Source organism: Serinus canaria, chromosome 5 (assembly GCF_022539315.1).
Source record: "Serinus canaria isolate serCan28SL12 chromosome 5, serCan2020, whole genome shotgun sequence".
Taxonomy (NCBI): domain Eukaryota; kingdom Metazoa; phylum Chordata; class Aves; order Passeriformes; family Fringillidae; genus Serinus; species Serinus canaria.
Window position 1 is genome coordinate 26497198 of NC_066319.1, and position 18904 is coordinate 26516101.

The 18904-nt window shown below is 35.5% G+C and overlaps 1 protein-coding gene across 4 annotated transcripts in view; it reads right to left on the bottom strand.

Annotated features, from left to right (window-relative positions):
• The window catches only part of UBR1 (ubiquitin protein ligase E3 component n-recognin 1), a 60919-nt gene that overhangs the window by 2718 nt on the left and 39297 nt on the right, over positions 1-18904 (bottom strand). For all 4 annotated transcript variants that reach the window (XM_050974823.1, XM_050974821.1, XM_050974822.1 and 1 more), the window contains exons 31-46: positions 17485-17578; positions 15068-15220; positions 14543-14640; positions 13873-13966; positions 12319-12467; positions 9943-9998; positions 9536-9632; positions 8268-8335; positions 7292-7442; positions 6373-6460; positions 5544-5677; positions 4223-4331; positions 2038-2094; positions 1478-1555; positions 653-823; positions 411-512 (exon numbers count right to left, since the gene is read on the bottom strand). In XM_050974823.1, coding sequence (XP_050830780.1) covers positions 411-512; positions 653-823; positions 1478-1555; positions 2038-2094; positions 4223-4331; positions 5544-5677; positions 6373-6460; positions 7292-7442; positions 8268-8335; positions 9536-9632; positions 9943-9998; positions 12319-12467; positions 13873-13966; positions 14543-14640; positions 15068-15220; positions 17485-17578 — 1699 coding nt within the window. The remainder of the gene's footprint in view (positions 1-410; positions 513-652; positions 824-1477; positions 1556-2037; positions 2095-4222; positions 4332-5543; positions 5678-6372; positions 6461-7291; positions 7443-8267; positions 8336-9535; positions 9633-9942; positions 9999-12318; positions 12468-13872; positions 13967-14542; positions 14641-15067; positions 15221-17484; positions 17579-18904) is intronic.

Below are 18904 nucleotides of genomic sequence, written 5' to 3' on the forward strand. Positions count from 1 at the left end.
CTATTAATATGCCAATTAACTGTCCAATTAATAGGCTAATATTAATTCTAGACTAATTAAATACTGATTAAATTCCAAACAAGTCTATTGGAAATGTAAAAATATCTCTACTTGTGACAAGCAATGACTGCCATTTCTATGATGACATTTCAGCAATGGCAGCTCTCACATGTTTCTGGTGAAATGCATACAGAGCATTTTTGAGACAAGAAAGTTTAACAGTACCAAAAAAATGTATTTTCTCATTATAAACTACCCATTTCTGACTGGAAACTGCCATTGGTTCCCCAGGCCAAGACACACATCACATACAGTGCTGTACACACTAGCCAGAAGAATGTGTTGTCCAATGAGTGTAAGAAGGAAAGAGATATAAAAATGGAAAGGCAGGAAGTCAAGCTTTTACTTACTTTAGACCTGGATCTGTTTCTCCATATTCATCCAAGTAGGGTGCAGGATATAAGCAGCCCCTGGTTTTACCTTCAATGAGGACAACTTTGCATTCCCTGATTCTTAAAGAAAAGAATAGCTACATTTAAAATACAACTCCAAGCAGGCTCTTCCCTTTCTGGTGAGCTATAATTTATGTCAAAGTTACCTCAGACAAAAAGAATCAAATGCTTTGACAATGTTGTGAATTCTGGCTACTTACTTGAGAAACATGCAGACTCCAGCTCCACACTGAAGAGCATGAGAAGTACAGGCTCCCAGCTCCTCCCCATTCACCAGCTCCTGACAGCAAGTGTTCTGAGAACACAACATTGCCCCACAGAATAAACACAATACTGGGTGCTTTTGTTCATCATCAGAAGACCGTGGGCATCTAAAAGAGGCATAAACAGCATGTCACAGTAGAAATCAAAACTTCAAAAGAAATGTTAGCTAAAGGTTCATGTTCCTTAAGAAAACCCAAAAAGACCTATCCAACCAAATAAAAACCCCAAATCACAATCAAACAAAAACCTAAGATGTACTATATCACAATCACATAACATATCTGCCTCCTTATGTTGTATTTTCACACTGTTTGAAATTAATTATCTGCAAGATATCTGCTTTGAGTAGGAGGTTAAACTAGATGATCAACAGAAGTCCCTTCTGACCTCAATTATCCTATGATTCACTCTTCTTGGCATAAAACAGTGCCATCATCTGGGCTTGTGTGTCCAGTTCAAAAATAATTTCAGGCTTATGGCCAAACCAAATGCACATTCCGCAGAAGAAAAATGACCAGCAGACTAAGCTATAAAAATTTTATATGCTGTCTTATCAAACCCAAATGACTTCATTTAGCAAGCTGTTGTGCTTCACATTTAAAATGAACAGGTGCTAGTATAGGTCAGTATAACCATAACAATGCCTTCACTACAAAATAATTTCTGTATTCTTTCAATAGCAGTTACAGTAACTGTAAGAATATAAAATTCACTAAAAGTGGCAAAAAAGTAAGAAAACAATCAAATATGCCACATCTTACCTAAACTGAGAGGCTTGATTCAGAAGGCAACTGTAGTCTTCAGGAAGCTCTATTAAATGATTTCTTTTCCTAGGATACCTGGGTAAGTGGAATAGAAGTATTATGAGAATTATAAAGATCAAAGCAAACAATGGACTAAATAACCACAAATCCCTGCTAAGCTTTTGGTCATTTCTGCAGAAGTCCACAATTCTAGAGCAATTCTTCAGTCCTGAAATCTCAAATGAGATGCTCCACAAGGGAGCTTGAACATTTCTATATTCCAGCAAAGGTGTTGCACTTAAATTTCACACATAACCTACATGTATGAAGACATTTCCTATTTCAGTTAGCTTTTGTTCTTTCCTAGAGCAGGACAGGTTACTTGTCTAACAATGTTGTACAATCTCGATAAAGAGTCAATGTATAAGGAATAATAAACAAGACATTTAAAGAGAAATGTACTAGGCAGTAGAGCAGAAGGAATTAAACATGAAGTCTCTGACTTGCCCACAATAAGCATTTCAATTTTTCAAGTGTTTTAAGTCAAAACCAGAAGAAAACAACAACAATAAACTTACCTTATTGCAATGCTTTTCCCTTTCAAACAGCTTAACACCACTGGATCAGCACACCACCTATTTCAAAAAAACATTTGCAGATGACAGCATTTAATAAAAATATATATTTAGGTTTATTAAACTACATTTAGGTTCATTAAACTAAACTAAGTGATAAGCCTACACAAAACACTGATAAAAAGCATTGACAGTTCTACCTAAAACTTTGCAAGAAAAAAACAGGGGTGTTTTTTAATAGTTTCCTTCAGGAGAATGTTTTGCAATACAGGAGGAAAAACCTATGTGAAAAAAGACTTAAAAATACCATCATGCACATAAAACCACTAGATTTACACAGAGTTCAACAATGCAAGCAGTCTTCAGACATACTCAGTTCCTCAGTGTTGGCTACAATACACAGAACCTTTTGAAATACATGTGCTAGAAGATACAGCATAAATAAATATTGTGCATTCTAACAGAAAAACATTTGCTGCTTTTATTAAATAATCATCACCTAATGGCTGTTTTACCATGGTTTACTACATAATTGCTTAGAATGGCCAAACATGTCTATCACACAAAACAATGGCAGGCACTGGCCAGTTACTGAAGAGAGGAACTGGTATGTTTAAGATGTCTTTTAAGTAATTTCTACCAAAAAAAAAAAAAAAAAGAAAAAAAAAAAAAGAAGGGAGAAAGAACTGCAGCAGATGGTCAATCTAGTATGCTTCATTTAACACATTTCTCAACAATCATCAAATTCAGTCTTCTGAAATAAGATTCTGTGAAAAAACATATGGGAACCTGCACGATGATTTGGCAACTGTTACTATTATGTTAAATATGCAGCCTCCTACTTGAAATCTCTTCTTCTGTAGCACTGTAACTATTTGTTAATCCTGCTTTTAGTGATCCTTCCCCATGTTCACAAGCATCGTATTTGTGTTCTCTTAGAAACACTTCTATGTCTTTAAGCAAATATGTAGGAACAAGTAAGACAAACTTAATAGTTTACTTGCAAAAATGAATCCATTAATTTATAAATAATAATATATACTACAAATGGAATTGATCATAATAAAACTGTATGTAGGGAACTGTTTAGGTCAGCTATATGGACTGTTGGAAATCAACAGTTCAAAATGACCCTAAATTGAAGAAATCTAGACAACAAAGGTTAAAACAAGTAGAGGTTAAAAAACCCAACCAAACAACAATGCAGTAAAACCTAATGTGAGTCAGAGAATTCTGCCAAGAACCAGGAATAATCATTATTGCCACCAGGTGCTCAAATGGTCATGTTAAATACACATTCTCCAACACAATATAGCTGGTTTAGCCTTAACTGGGGATGAGGTGTGGTGGTTTTGTTCATTTAATTTGAGGTTTTGAATGCAGAATTTAACCAATTCTTTCTTTACTTCTAAAGAAAGAATGTTTTCTTTACTGTTACTTTGACAAACTGAAAGAGGAGAAATTTAGGTTAGAAATTAGGAAGAAATTCTTTCCTCTGAGGATGGTAAGATATTGGAACAGGTTGCCCAGAGAAGTTGTGGACGCCCCAACCCTGGAAGTGTTCAAGGCCAGGCTGAATAAGGCTTGGAGCAGCCTGGTTTAGTGGAAAGTGTCCCTGCCCATGGCAGGGAGGTTAGATCCAGATGATCTTTAAGGTCCATCCCAACCCTCTAACATTCTATGATTCTGTGACTGCAGACGGCAATGTACATAATGTTCAAATTGTACCTTTTAACCATTAAGCCAATTTCAATATTCACCAGTCTATTCTGCAAATGATGAGAAGAAATAATACAAAGCCTCACCCTGCCAGCTACATGATTTTCCACATTCTCATTTTATAGCTCGTGTAATCAGCACTTTTGCTGTAGACAGATTAAAAATCGGCAAATGAACACTGAGTGCTAAATCAAACAAGCAATGGTTTAAAATAAACCATTCTGTCTGAATGGTTTCATAGAGGTCTGCAAGCACTAGTCCCTTAAACTATAATTATTTATATTGGAATTATCATAAAACAGAGAGTGCTTTATGTTTCTGAAGTGCTTTAAGAGATTCAGTGTACCCATACAAAACATTTAGAACTTCAGTATGAATTTGAGCTCAGTCATTCATTAACAGTTTTGGTCTAGAATTCCACAGGGCCACCACAACAGAAGAGCATGGCCTGCCCAGTCCCAGTTCGTACCTTTGAAGCAGTGGATTTACTGTGTCCCAATATTCATGGAAGAGCAGGAACAAATTTGTAGGTAGAGAGAGGTAACTACAAAGTGCCTTGAATTGCCCTTCTTCAGAAACTGAAAAGAAAACACAAATGATTGCTTAAGTGTTTCAGCACTGCTGAATAATTAATCCAAAACTAGAAATCGTCTCCTGATCCCTTTTCCACTGAATATAACTGTATCCTACAACTTCATCATAGCTCCTACATAGTACAACTGGATACTATTCTGCCAACTTAACCAGAGCTATAATAATTTGGATTAGCTGAGGATCTGTTTAAAGAAATTTGATATATATTATTAGGTATTTTTTAATGCATAAGTTACTGTAATAACAAAATTCCTTGCCTAAATTACTGCATAATATGTCACACAAGTGCACTAGATTTCTGTACTTGCATTTTAGTTTTTCACTATCCTTATGACAGTCCTCAATGATATTAAATTTTGCTCTAATCAGGTCAGTGCTAACATTACATAAAATTGGGCTAATTTTATAGTTTGCTGGGTGGTCATTTATTGTCTCTGCTACAGAAAATTACATTGTTGGTTCACCTCCCTAAAAAATCAATGATCCAGATGCCTGGTAAGGATAACAGCATATCCCAATGTGCAGAGATTTTGACTTGCATAAAGATTTGACTCTAATAAAATTAAAACTTTGTTCCGAGTTTATGTAAATTAATTTTGTATTTTTGTTGTTATATATTATACATGTTATATTTTGTCTCAGTTAATCATAAAAATTACTGCCCTTCTTTCCAAATAGTTGATGATCCTGTGTTTCACTGCATCTTGGCACATAACAAAATATTTATTTTTGGGGTTAGTACCAGTAATGTATTACGATCCTTCAAGGAAGAGGCTTAAGTTTTAAATTATGCTTTGTACCTTTTGGGTCTGCTTTGCTCAATCCCTGTATCTTTAGCATTTACCAACATTAGCACTACACAAAACCACTGGGCTTTTAAAATACATTTCAGGCAGTTTCTCAGGTGATGTAACCTAAATTCCTGAAATTCTCTTTAAATCCCTGAATCTTTATCAACAAGTATTTACTATCAACACATCCCTGACAATTCAGATATTTGCATCTACTCAGAAGTAATGCTCTTTTATGCAGGTCAGGACAACTAAGCTTCACATGCCTGTCCCTTCCTCTATGAATTCGTAATTCCTTTACTTACCAGGTCTTACTTTCCAGTATTGACTCTTGTTAAATTATTGTGAACATTTCAAAATTCTTTCAAGACAAAGGAAGTCATACATTTGTTTTCTCATATTTACCTTGTTGTAGCTCCTCAGGTGGAGAAACTCCCAGCAAATAATGAAAAAATAAAGCAGCAGAACGAAGGTAAGGCATGATGCCTTTTTTAACACAATCCCACACGAGCCAGCCTGGAATATCCTGACTAAAGCAACTGCAAAACACAAATGAGAAAAAGCTGCAGTAGTTCATCGTGCAAATCATTCTAGCACTATCATATTTTGGCTAGCTTTGGTAGAATGGTAGCTGTGTAGAAGCAACCCTCGTGTACTCCAAATTCTGTGAAACACAGCCACCAGCACTTAACTTCCAACTTCCCCTTTTCCCAAGGAATGAGAACTGAATTTATGAACCACACTTGTATTAAATCTTCAAATTAGACAGCTGTACCTGTCAAAAAGTCTAAAAAATGGGCACTAACACTAACACTCAAATAAGCAACAATGTTCAGCTTTACACTTATCCCCCTTTTGTAGCAGGACCATTTCCTTCATTCTGGATTTCCATTTATAACACAAGAGTTCTAAACCAAAATAATCAAAGCAAAAAAAAAATAAATAGTGCAGTTGGATGTATTTCTCTCCACAATGGATACAGGTATTTTTTCATCCTCAGGCTAATGATTCACTCTGCTGTCCACAAAAAGTAGCCACTTTAACTAAGAGCATTTCTTTCACCAATTTCAGCGCTCAGGAGCATGGGAAGAAAGCACATGGCACTGTGCTAACTCCCCAGACAAAATGAGTAATTTTTTTAATATCTTCTGTGTTGTCCTGGTCAATCCTGTGGACTGCTGTCTTTCCAAGAAAATTTAACACTTGAAAATTTAACAACTGAACTGTTACTTACCCACTGGTGTACTGGCAAACCTCTCTACAGAAAGACTGTGCAGATTGTGCCTCCTCACTATTGTCAGATGAGTGAGCAGTAGGGGATTCTGCATACAAAAAGAAGAGTCCACTGTAAATGCACATCATGACACACTTCTCTTTTACAAATGCTAGAACCATTTTTTTTATTATTGCACTACAGAATTAATTCCACTTTAATTTGCTCAATTCTTTTCTATTTGCTCTTTTCTGTCTTAAAAATGTTCTCCAAAGACTTAATACTGTAAGCAATGAGGATTACACCCTCATTGCTTATCCTCAGTAAAGAACTGCTTCCCTTCCCTTGAACTTTTGAAGCTGTCCTACATTGCTTAAGCTACAGAAATTTTTTTAAATGTCTAGATTTTTTAAATTCCTATCATACTGAAGAAAAAACAAAGTACTACCTAGAAAGTCAACAGACAATTTTTAACTATGCTATGAAATAGAGAGAAAAATTAAATTCTCTGCTATCGGTTTACAGGATTCTGTACTTCAGATCTGGGTATTTACTAAGTTGAAGGGCAAAGAAAATTTTATTTCCCAAATCCATATGGATTATCACTGTGCAGCTCAGTGATGCTGGCAGAAATTTGATTCTCTTAAAAGAAGTGAAGAAGGGAAAGTTACCCCTCTGAAATGACTGACTGGAGCAAGTACTGATAGATCAGTAACTATTTTGTTTTCTTAGCCTAAGCACACAGAAGCGATATAATAAAATGCTCTGAACTTGATGTAACACTACTTCATTTTTACCAGAAAACTGTTATTACTACCTAGGCCTAAGTGCCACTTCTTGTGAGGACATTTATACCTGGAAGACACTAATGGTATAAATCCATTATTTTTAAGAAACTATGCAAAAACGCCAGAAAAATGCAACACAAATACACGTCTACCTGCTGCTGAAGAGATGACAATTTGCATTATGTGTGCCAGTGTTGTCAGATGGAAGAGGTAGAGGTGGTTATAGGCTGAACTAACTGATGAAGGTTGCAAGTCTACAGCATCTTCCCAGTATAAAGATGGAAAGGATAATACAGCTCCCACCTACAGTGAAAAGGAACAGGCAAATATTAAAGTGACAAAAATTTGGTAATAGATAGAAGGATAGCAATTATACTCTCACTATACATTTAGATTAACATACTCAAAATACAGAAATAAAATACATCTTGCTAGTTTTAATTCAAAGTGTAGAAAAACTCACTGAAAAGTATTAACCATTTGAGCACTAGGCACATAGAAAACTCAGAGTTGAATGGTAATTGTCAGTTTAGAGATATACCATGCCCAGTTCCTAAAAAGCTTAATTTCTGTTCTTTGACACAAGACAAAGCACATTAAAAAAAGTGGGAGGTGAGACCAAGCATTAGATAGAAGGACAGATTTCATTTGGCGAGTTTGGTTTTGTTGCTGTTTTCTGCTTGCTTTGGATTTTTTGAACAGCAGAAAAATCTATAATACAGATTTGTGTTAAGAACAGAAAGAAGAGGCTAAGAAAAATACAGAAGGTAATGAGAGCCAATATGAAGGAATCAGAGTGTGAGATACTGACTTAGATGAAGGGAAGGTGAGGGAAAGAAACTGAGTGCATTTTTTTAAGGTTTTTTTTTTTTATGCTTAATAACAATTGAGGTGGTAAAAAGAAGACTGAGATTGCAAGAAGGAAATTTAATAAGAACAAGACAGCAAAGATTTGAAAGTTAGCAGAACTAAAAGTAAACACAGCAGTCATATGCAATCTTTTGATTGTTGCTCATGTATAATCGTGTGACTCAGGTAAGTGAACAGATACTATTTACAGAGTCCAGTACACAGAAATTTATGTTCAAAAAAAAGTATTAATATGAAGAATAAAATGAACCTGCTTACCAAAACGTGGAACATATCTACTTCTAAGAGTGATGGGGTGTCCTCCCCTTTAAAGTTTGGTAGGAGAACTACAAAATAAAGGTAACAGTTAAACATTTAGCATGTATTTTCCTCTTTTGGATTGAACTGTAGTATCAGAATCTGATTTTAGAGCCTCTGTAATTTCTGTGATTTTGTCAAACAAAGGTCCAGATCTCTAAAGTAAGGATTTATTTAATTAACTGATTATCACTGATTTGATTGTTCTTGTTTAGCTATTTCCACATGCCCAAACTGCTGACAATTTTAATTAATATATCTTCAAAATTCTGAGGCATAAATCTTTATTTCTCCAGCTCTAAAAAATCACACACAGTGTTAAGGGTGAGGGTCCCTTAGGCACCTCAACACTAGACGCCTCACAACCTTGCCCAATACAAAAGCCTAAGAACCACACCTAAGAGTCTTATCTAACAGAAAGCAAATCAGAGAGTGGGATTCACAAACGTCACCATACTAACCCAATTCATAAGAAACATGGGGGAAGATACATGCCTCAAACTAGCTCTCCCTGGGACTGAAATATCTTAAGGTAGGCTTTAAGCAGCCTTTTGAAAGTACTGAATGTCACAGAATTATAGAATGGTTTGCATTGAAAAGGAGCTTAAAGATGATCCAGTTCCATCTCCCCTGCCAAAGGCAGGAACTCACTACATCAGGTTGCTCAGAGCTCCCTCCAACCTGACCTTTAACATTTCCAGGGATGGGGTAACCACTTCTTTGAGCAGCCTGTTTCAGTGCCCCACCACCCCCACAGTACAGAATTTCTGTCTAACAGTTAATCCAAACCTAGTTTTTCTGAGTTTAAAACCATTCCTCTTATGGCCTGCCCCTATCTATCTCTCAAAAAAGTCCCCTTCCCTCCTTTTTATAAGCCCTCATAAGATACTGGAAGGCTGCAATGAAGCCTCCCCAGAGCCTTCTCTTCTCCATGTTAACATGAGGTCTCACAATTAAGAAATACCTATTTTGTGGCTTTATTCACCTGTTTAGAAAAGAATTTGAGTAATTCTGAACATTGCCAGAAACAGTTGGTACCCATCTGTTTCAGACTTGAGTATCTGCAGTTTTGGGCAATCTGGGGTGAGTTCCATCTACACCCCATGATTTCAGGCAACTGAGTCAGCACTGCTGTCAAGTACCCTGACCCTTGCTTCCATGCTGTGCTAACCTGGGTGCCACTTTGGAATAGAAACTTCCACAAGAAGTAAATAAAAGGAATGCAGTACCTCCTAGAAGACGAATCAGATGTTTCTGAATCAGGAGCTGTGGGGATGTTGTTCTCTGGGCAGCTGCAAACTGCACTAATGCTTTAAGGCCACTGTGCTAGAGCGCAAGAGAAAAGGGTTGAATGGGAGAAAAGGATAAACATAAGAGTGATATAGAACTGTAAAAACATATCTACTTCTACATAAACATAAAAGACATTTATAAATTAATTTAATATGAACATCCATATATAAGAAAACATATTAATCTTTCAAAGTGCTCTTTATGCTGTGAATCCAAACATTGAGAGATATTCCTCAACAGAGAATGATCTTGATGTTAGCAATTTCAACAGGTTTATAGATGAATGTATATCAAAAATAAACCCTTTTGTTTAAAATATACTGCATATCTTACTCATCCATACCTGTCTATTTTGTAGGGATCCAAATAAAGGCTTGCCCTCTGTTTCCAAGAGGTTTTCTTAAAATTAAACAGAGAGAAAATTAAGCTGTTTTTTTCTACACAACCTAATATTAATTTACTCTTATTATATACACTCCTTTTTAAAGCGCAAACTCATTGTTGTAACAGAATTCTCTTGAAAAAATAAATTTGTCTTAAATGGCATTGATCATTTCCCAAGAAAAATTATTGCAATAAGCTACTTTAAAATTTTCAGTTTTCAGACTTTGCAAACTAAGGATTTAAAGGAATGTTGCTTCACATGAATGATGATAAAGCATTCATTCTGTGGATTCAGATTTATTTTCAGTTAGCCTTATGCAATGCTCAAAGCCATCAAGTTACATTTACAGAGATGCTATGCAGCCAACTTACCCTCATATTTATCATAGAATGCTAATGGGCTGAAATGGCCCCTAAAGATCATCTAATTCCCATTCCCTGCCATGGGCAGGGACACCCTCACTAGACCACGTTGCTTAAGGCTTCATCCAACCTGGCCTTGAAAATTGCCAGGGTTGGGGCAGCCACAACCTGGCAAAATTTGCACTACTGCATTTGACTGCAGTTTAACAGAAATACTTTGAAAACATAACTCCTAAGTTGGAATACAGCTCATCTTTGCTCCCTGAGTTCTTTGTTTCTGAAGGAATAATCAGGAAAAAATAAGCCAATATAAAAAAAAAAAAAAAAAAAAAAGGAAATCAAATTAACTCAATTGAGTAAAAAGGTACCAGTTCAAATGTTTTTGTACTTTAGCCACTTTCCAGAGATGAAACAGTACACTTTGAATTTTTAAAATTTTATTTAATTGGGAAATTTTGGTTTGGAGGCTTTTTGTTGTGGGGTTTTGGTTTTGGCAGGTTTTGAGTTTGTTTCTTTTTCCAGGAGTCTGGCTTTTGGCAATGATACCAATTCACATCTCTTGGGTCAATGATGCTTTGAAGCTTCTCTAGAGGTTCCTCTGAGGTTGTCTAGGCAGCTTGGCTATATGCCCATTAAATGGTTTCAATAATGCACTATAACTAGATTCTAGACTGAAGCTATGCAGGCAGTTTTGCTTTAAAATTTCAAAGAAGTCTGCTCTACTTGCAAACAAAAATGATTCCAAGAACTGGTGTGGCCAAGTCAAACTGTCACAGTGGTCCCTTTGGCTTTATACTCTTCTCCTCAAGATTACCTGAATTTTCTTCTACTAACACAGCCATCAATATCAGACCTGTGAGAACAGTTATTGCATTTATGCACTTGCTGGCTAACTCCTCCTTGACAGACACCAATATCTTTTTCCATGTATCAAACAAAACTAATCTGCACAGCATTAAGTACAGTAATGTTAATAAAGTGGGTGGCCTTCAGTCTTTTCTCAACCCATCTGAAAATACAGAATCCATCACTAAAGATGCAATCAGTTCTGTGATTATTTCACCTTATCAGAATATTCCAAATCCACCTAAAAACCTTCTGAACTCCTGACAGTCCACTAGAGATTCAAGATAACTAAAATTTTACTTCAACTTCTTCATCAAGAAATAAATACTTGGTAGAGTTGTCAAATCTCATGTATGGACATGTACAATTCACTCTCAATCCCTTCATCATGCATTTTAGACCTAGATCTTGCCTTTCTCCGTGCCTGGAAGCGTCTACAAATTTATCCACAGCTTCATGTTTATTACACAAACTTAACTGTGTATGTTGTACAGAAATGAAATGAGATAAATAGGTACATTATCCCAAACAATGAAATCATTTCTCTGGTAATTTTTTTGCCTTCAGAGATTCATGGCAGAGAATGTTTGGTAGTTTTTTTTGGTGGGTTTTTTGTTTGTTTCTTTTTCTACCAGGTACCTACTTAGCCGTTTCAGAATATGAAAGACTTTCTTCTACAAATGCCACGAACATTTTTTTAAGAATACAGAAAAAACCAAATAATTAGACAGAGTACTATTTCACAGCTATTAGATATTTAGCATAGGAGATGCCTGCAGGTCAATGATCTTTGGCAACCTGAAAATATTAATTGAACAGGCTTAATGTTACAATTAGTAATGTGGAACATGATCACTAACTGCTGTCCCAAATTAAACTCAATGTTGGCATTCCATACCATATCTCATGAACTACTATCTAAGAAAAACATCCTACCATTTATATTGGTCTATAGTCAATAATCCTGTTATTGCAATTACTTATAATTTAATTTGCAATACTATTACATATGGCTTGTACTTCTGTAGAACTAGTATTTGTACAATCATATGGTATAAAATTAAACAATCAAGTAATTGTAACATTTGCAATTAACGAGGAGGAATAAACTGAAATTATGCTTTACCTATACACTGGATGGTAAAAGCACAAGTGCTCCAGGTCATCATAGGAATCCGGGAATCAGCTTCATTTGGAGCAACTTTGAGCCCAACTCTGTAAATGGTGGTGGCAAAGAGAATAAGCATCTCTTTGATACTGCTTGAGTACTTGGCTCTGCAAAACCAAGATGAGAAAATTTCAGTCTCAATTATTAATAGTGTTAATTACTTACTGGTTAATCAATCACTGTCAAAGTCTAAGTCCAAACCAGAACAGTCATTTATGAAAGAACTATTGAGAACAAAGACCCTTTGTCTGGACAGAGATGAAAAAACATCCCTGGTTTTCAGGAGTAAACCAAGGACTTTGACAAAAAAGGCTTTACAAATTAAGAGATTAAGAGCTGCCAGGCTGGAAGATATTTCTGTGTATGGCATTATAATTCACATTAGAAAAATGTGAAATTGTAAAGTAAAATACAATGAAAAGAAACGTAAGAAACAGAAATTTTAAGTCCTAAAGTGAAAATAGTAAGGTGCTAAAAAGAGAAGACATTTCAAGTGTGTTTTTAAACACATTTTTTAGCACTTAAGCTCTTTCCAAATTACATCACGTTAGTTTATGTAAATGTAGTTTTATGTAAACAACTGTTTAGCAGTTTTAATGGCTTGTGGGTCTCTTTCCATGTCATACATAGAGCTTTGTAACAAAAATATATGACATTCATATTAATTCTCTGTATCTTTATGGACAAAACAATTGTACCAGAAAATGTGGGGTTTAGCCAGGTTCACACGTAAACAGCATTGCTTAACTTTAAACTACAGAATCTTTCCCACGAAGATCAGTTACCAAGAAAAAATTTCATTCAGCTTTCTCACAACAGAACATTTTTTAATTGTTCTCCAAATAAAAGATACACATGGGTATTTTGCATAACTTTGATGTCAGTCTGAAGTAGCAGAGTACTTACAGCATGATCTAAAAAGAGGTAAGAGACAGCTGAGCTCACTTGAAAAGCATCGACCCATTCATTCTCTTTTAGTGGGCAAATGCTTTTCCCCACTGGAATTGAACATGCTTAGTATTACAATTAGTAATGTGGAACACAATCACTAATTGCTGTCTCAAACTCAATGTTGGCTTTGAGTTTAATTTAGAATAGAATAGAAACAGAACCAGACAAGAGCCCTATCCCGCTAAGTGATCCACATTCCCTTATCATGTCCAAAACCACCTGAAATCTATGCCCAAAACAGACAGACAGCAGAAAAATTAAGGTAGATAAACAATAAATAACACGCCTAGAGGGACAGCGAGTGATCCAAATCACTGGAATCGTAGATTAGAAGATTCCAGGCTTCTTTGTACCAAGAAATACCAGACTGGATTTGACCAAAAGGTCCACCTAGCTCCTCACAAATTCAATATTCAGTAAATGCTTATGGAAAAGAATAAGTAAGCCCCTTAGTCATACCAAACAAATCACGTCTTTCCTTCAATACACATTCTGAAGTATATCTGGGATATTGAAGGGAAAATTAACAGAAGTGCAGAGAACACTGCTAGTAACACTTACGAGGACTGAACTCCAAAACTAAGGATGGAATGGAATTCCAAAGCTGAGTTTCCTGTTCCCTTGTTGGTGAAAGGTGGAAGACTTTGTTTCTCTCCTAACAGGAAAAAAAAAATACATCCACATTAAAAAGCAAAGAAGCTGTTACAGTTTTTAAAGCAGTTGAAAAAAAGGGAGCAGTTTTTTTATTTGAAACTGATTTGAAAATAACTGCAAACACACCTCATCAGCCAGACTATATTCCATGATTCCTCCTTTAAGTAACATTTGCCTCCATTCCCCAAAACAGCAGACTCTCCATGCCTCCTGTTTTCTAAATACTCATACCTACTTTCATTTTGTCCTTTACAATTTAGTTGTTCTCTTTTTTACTACGTCACAGTCCATACAAAAGTTTATTAACCATGAACATTAGTCTGCTGGCATCCTCTCCAAGTGCACCGAGTTTTTTTATTACAGGAAAGATGGAAATAATTTAACAAAAGCCAGAAAATTGGTGAGGGCAATCAAGATATCAACTCAGAAAGGGCAATAACTTTTATCCCCAGCTTTATTTGATACTGTCTTGATTAAGAGAACAACATATTCTTTATGTGAAGCTTCCTGCTGGTAGTAGTTAAAACATGCACTGACGTCTATCCCACAGAACAGCTTAAAAATTAAGATAACAAACCTTTAGCTTTTTTCACACTGTAGCCTGATATCCTGACCATGACAATCTCCAGCCACCTAGCTAGGGACAGGATTTGAGCTACTGCCTCTGCATCCTCACTGAAAAGAAAAATAGAAAGCAGGTTTTACTTTAACACTCAAAGAACCACCTTAACTTAAAAAGCAGAGGACACAATTAGATCCAAACACATTAACTCAGTATTTGCTCAGTTTAAGGCAAAACAGTACAAAATGGAGTGTAAGGCTAAATACTAGGTCTAGGTACTTTCTCATTTGATTTCAGTTCTAAAGAACAGGTAACCCATAAATGTTTTATAAAAAATAAAATGTTTACTGCCAAAGAAGTTCATTTGGCTAAACAATCAATAAGGAGATGCACAGTATTTTATACAGATGAGGTTTTTTTAAAGTTTTCCTTCCAAAAATTTGAAAAGCTGACCAACCCCAAAGTAATATTCCTTTTCTTTTTTTTTTTTTTTATTATTATTATTATTATTATGAGAGGTTAACCAATCTGGTATTTCACCTGTTTATTTTTTGAGCCTGCAGTGGAACGATAGGAATCACAGTATTGCACAGAGATTTGCAAAGGGGACAAAGGTATTCTCCATTCTCCAAGTCAAAGATCTGCTCAACATGCAGACGCTGTCGGAAGTTCAGCTGCATTGCTTCAAAGTACCTACAACATTAAAAAGGAAATGAGAAAGTGGAATGGCTCAAATGCAACATGAACACAAAGGTTCAAAGCATAATTATACAGCAAACACTTATCCAAGCCAACAAAGGAGTCTTTTCCTTTGATTTGTAACTCTTCTACATGCTTGGATGGGGAAATAATGAAACCTTTGAGCACACAGATGAATTAATGCAAAAATGCATGGTGTAGCACTAATGGGAAAATGGCAAGTTTTCCTCACTTATATTGTCCCTATAAATTTTGCAGACAAGCAGTCCTTACATTTTTCTACTCTTCCCTCTTACCTTCAAGATAATGAGCCACTGTATCTAACAACTCTCATACGCAACTCACTGTAGTAAATTTGAAACACCTATTAAACATATGGTTATTTAATTTCAGTAAACACTACTGGTAACATTTCATGAACGAATAATCAGCTATTCACTGCAACTACTGAGTATCATGACTGGACAGTGGAACTGTAGCCTTCTTTTAACGGAAGAGAGAATAATATATATTAGAATATCATACTTCAACTATTTTAAACAGAAAAGGAAATAAGAAGCAACTTATTTGTTGATCTTTTTAGAGGTTTCATTATCATTTTTGTCCCCTCAGTGGATGCAAGTAAGCCTTCAAATGTCATCGTCTCATTTATGGGATTTATGGGAACAAAAGGTCAAATATTTAAATCTTCTTCTCTGGATACAAATTCAGTTCTTCTGTTCAGCAGAGTAAACAGGATCTTAGAGAGAAATATGAAATTATCTAACTTCCACACCAAGGTAACAACTAGATTTTTTTTTTTAAAACCATATATCTTAAATAAAATAAAATTCCATTGATGTGAAAAGAGAAGGGGTATGCACAGGGGCATCTGCAGAACTTCTAATGAATACAGAATATTTAGGGAAGCATTTTGTTATAAACAAAAACCCATACATTAATTTCCCCCACATTCACACAACTATGTTTTTGCAACTCCTCTTCCTCATACATGGCAACTACAACGATATTCCTCTCATTTCAACTTATTCTGTTCTAAAGGATTTCCAGCACTTGTAGGCTGCACATAGAAAGGTATGGCAGGCATAGTTTGGAGGAATATTAGTAAGTTAGAATGTCTGTTAAGTAATAAATAAAAGACTATACTCAAACCTTCTGTGCCACACCATATGTGAAGAGCCTGTTGTTCATTTTAATCCCATTAACCCATACAGGAAGTCATCTTTTTTTTAAAAGAGCAAAGGAACTGAGCTCCAATGTTGCACAACTTAGATCTATGCAGATGTAGATGGATCTGCCAAGAGCAGATGTATTATACTCAAGGAACATACTTGGGTTCAATTTTAAGTGTGTGCACCTAACTGATGTTTTATTGTAAAAAACAGCATTATACACACACATATAGAATGTAAAAAGTGAATGGTAAACACTAGAAGTTCAGTAAGATTTTTTTAAAGTAAAATGGCACAAGTACCAACAACGAACCTCAAGAGAGTGTTTTAAGGTATGTCATGTGTATAAAGAGACAATTACAAGATTAGCTTGTGATTGCATGACCCACCTCTTATCTGCTGACAATACTTCAGTGGGATTACTTCTATTATTATCTCACACTGCTTATATAGTTTAGACTTGCCAGACCTATGTGAAGTGAAATGTAGGACGATGGTATCCTACAAGCGAGAAATCCTGGTCTTTTAATGGCCAGGTTGTATTCAAATCCAAAACCCTTGGACTGAATTGTGGGACCCCCAAACAACAGAAATTCAATTGCATCAATTCTTCACCCTTACTTTTCATTAAGTTTTTCGCTGATATGGGAGGAGTCACAAGATTTAACCACTCATATTCCTCATATTCTATTCTAGAATCTCTTCTAAGCACTCACTGGAATAGATCAGTTTCACCCTTTAAGTATTGACCTGGAGACAGACTTTCAGAGTATTGTTGTTAAAAGAAAACCTACTCAATATGGTTTCTTATTTTTGACCAATTTTACTCCATTGTTTGTATTTGCATAAATTAATAAGTCCTTAGAAATTCTTCTATGGGTCATAGAAGGACCTAAAACTTTTGATGATTATTATCTTTATCAAGTCAAAACACCTCTAGTTCCATATTTCGTTTTTAGACAAGTCCAATTAGTTTTGATCCCTTAAATATCCACTTACTGTACTTTGTTTTCAGTGCACTCTTAAGGTGATTTGGAAAACAGATAAATTAAAAACCGTTAAAAGGCATCAAAGACACATCCTTACTTCTGCCAGCAGGCTGCATGCATTACATGACCACAGCTCCCTGTGTGGGTCCCACAAGGTAAGTCAGGGTGCATGAAGAGAGGATCTTGTGTATCTAGAAACACACAGCAGAAAAATTATTGAATGAACAGTAACGTAACTTCCCATCAATATGAACAGAAATGAACAACAATACACACAGAACATGAACCTTCAGATCTTATTTTCCTACAGTTTGCACAGTCACATTAAAGCTTCACTTGGCTAACTTTTCCAGACCAATCATGCAGCAGAGGAATGACAAGAAATACCCATTTACACTGCTGAAGGTTCTCATATAAAGAAAAATATGCCATTCAATTCAAGATAACATTCAAATTGGTTAGAAAGAAAAAAGGGTGCTTCTGTACTGAAATAGATCTGTGGTTGAATTCACTGTCACTGAAGCATTTAATGTCTTTCTTACTTTATTTTTAAATGAAAATGAAACTACTAAGGACGAGAAGGATGAATAATTACTCCAAGTAATCCCATATATTTTCAAAACAATGACACAAAAAGCACAGCTGAGTAAAAAAAAAAATCAAGTCTGTCTTTTCCTAATCTTACACAATTCTAAACGACAGAAACATTATGAGAACATACTGATGTCTTTGTGTGGTATATGCATGCAAAGCGGGATCCCACTTTCACATTACAGATATCTAGATAATACTGAACAACAGCAGTCCTTCTGCCTCATCTGGGGGACTGTTCATGATTTTGAACAAATACACTTGTATCTAACAAAATGAAAGAAAAAAAAGAACCTAAATTACTGAAAATAGTACTGTTTGACAGCAGCTGAAGCTGCATTAAGTAATATGGAGACTGAAATAGGAAAGTAAACCTTGGCATAACATTGAATCGGCACTATCTGCACTTCTGCTGGAGAAACAAGCATTTTTACATTTATTTGGATCTTGAAAGAGAAAAGTTCTTACAGGACTCCTTGTAACTGATGAGCAGCAGAGGACTGTATAAAAAATGCCCAAAACAGCTTCAGAAAAAGGAACTCCATTCCCTTCTTTTTTCAATTATTTCAATAGCCCAACATGCCACTACAGAAAATACACAAGTGTATCTGACCACAAGAGCATAGGACTTCATCTGTACTTCAGAGTACCACAGAAAAAAGAAATGTAATTAGTACATGACCTAGATAAAAATTCTATACAACTGGCTCAAAAATGCCATTACCAGTAGTTTGCTGATAAAGAAAAATGGATCAAGCAGGATCCTGTAGGAGTTTGTCCTAGGCCTAGGACAATTCAATACTTTTTAATGACCCAGAGGAGAAAACACAAAATATCCTATTCATGAAACAACCTGGAAAAGGTTCATAAGCATGATAAAAAATGGGGTAATACCATGGAGAAATATGAAAAAAAATTATGATCGT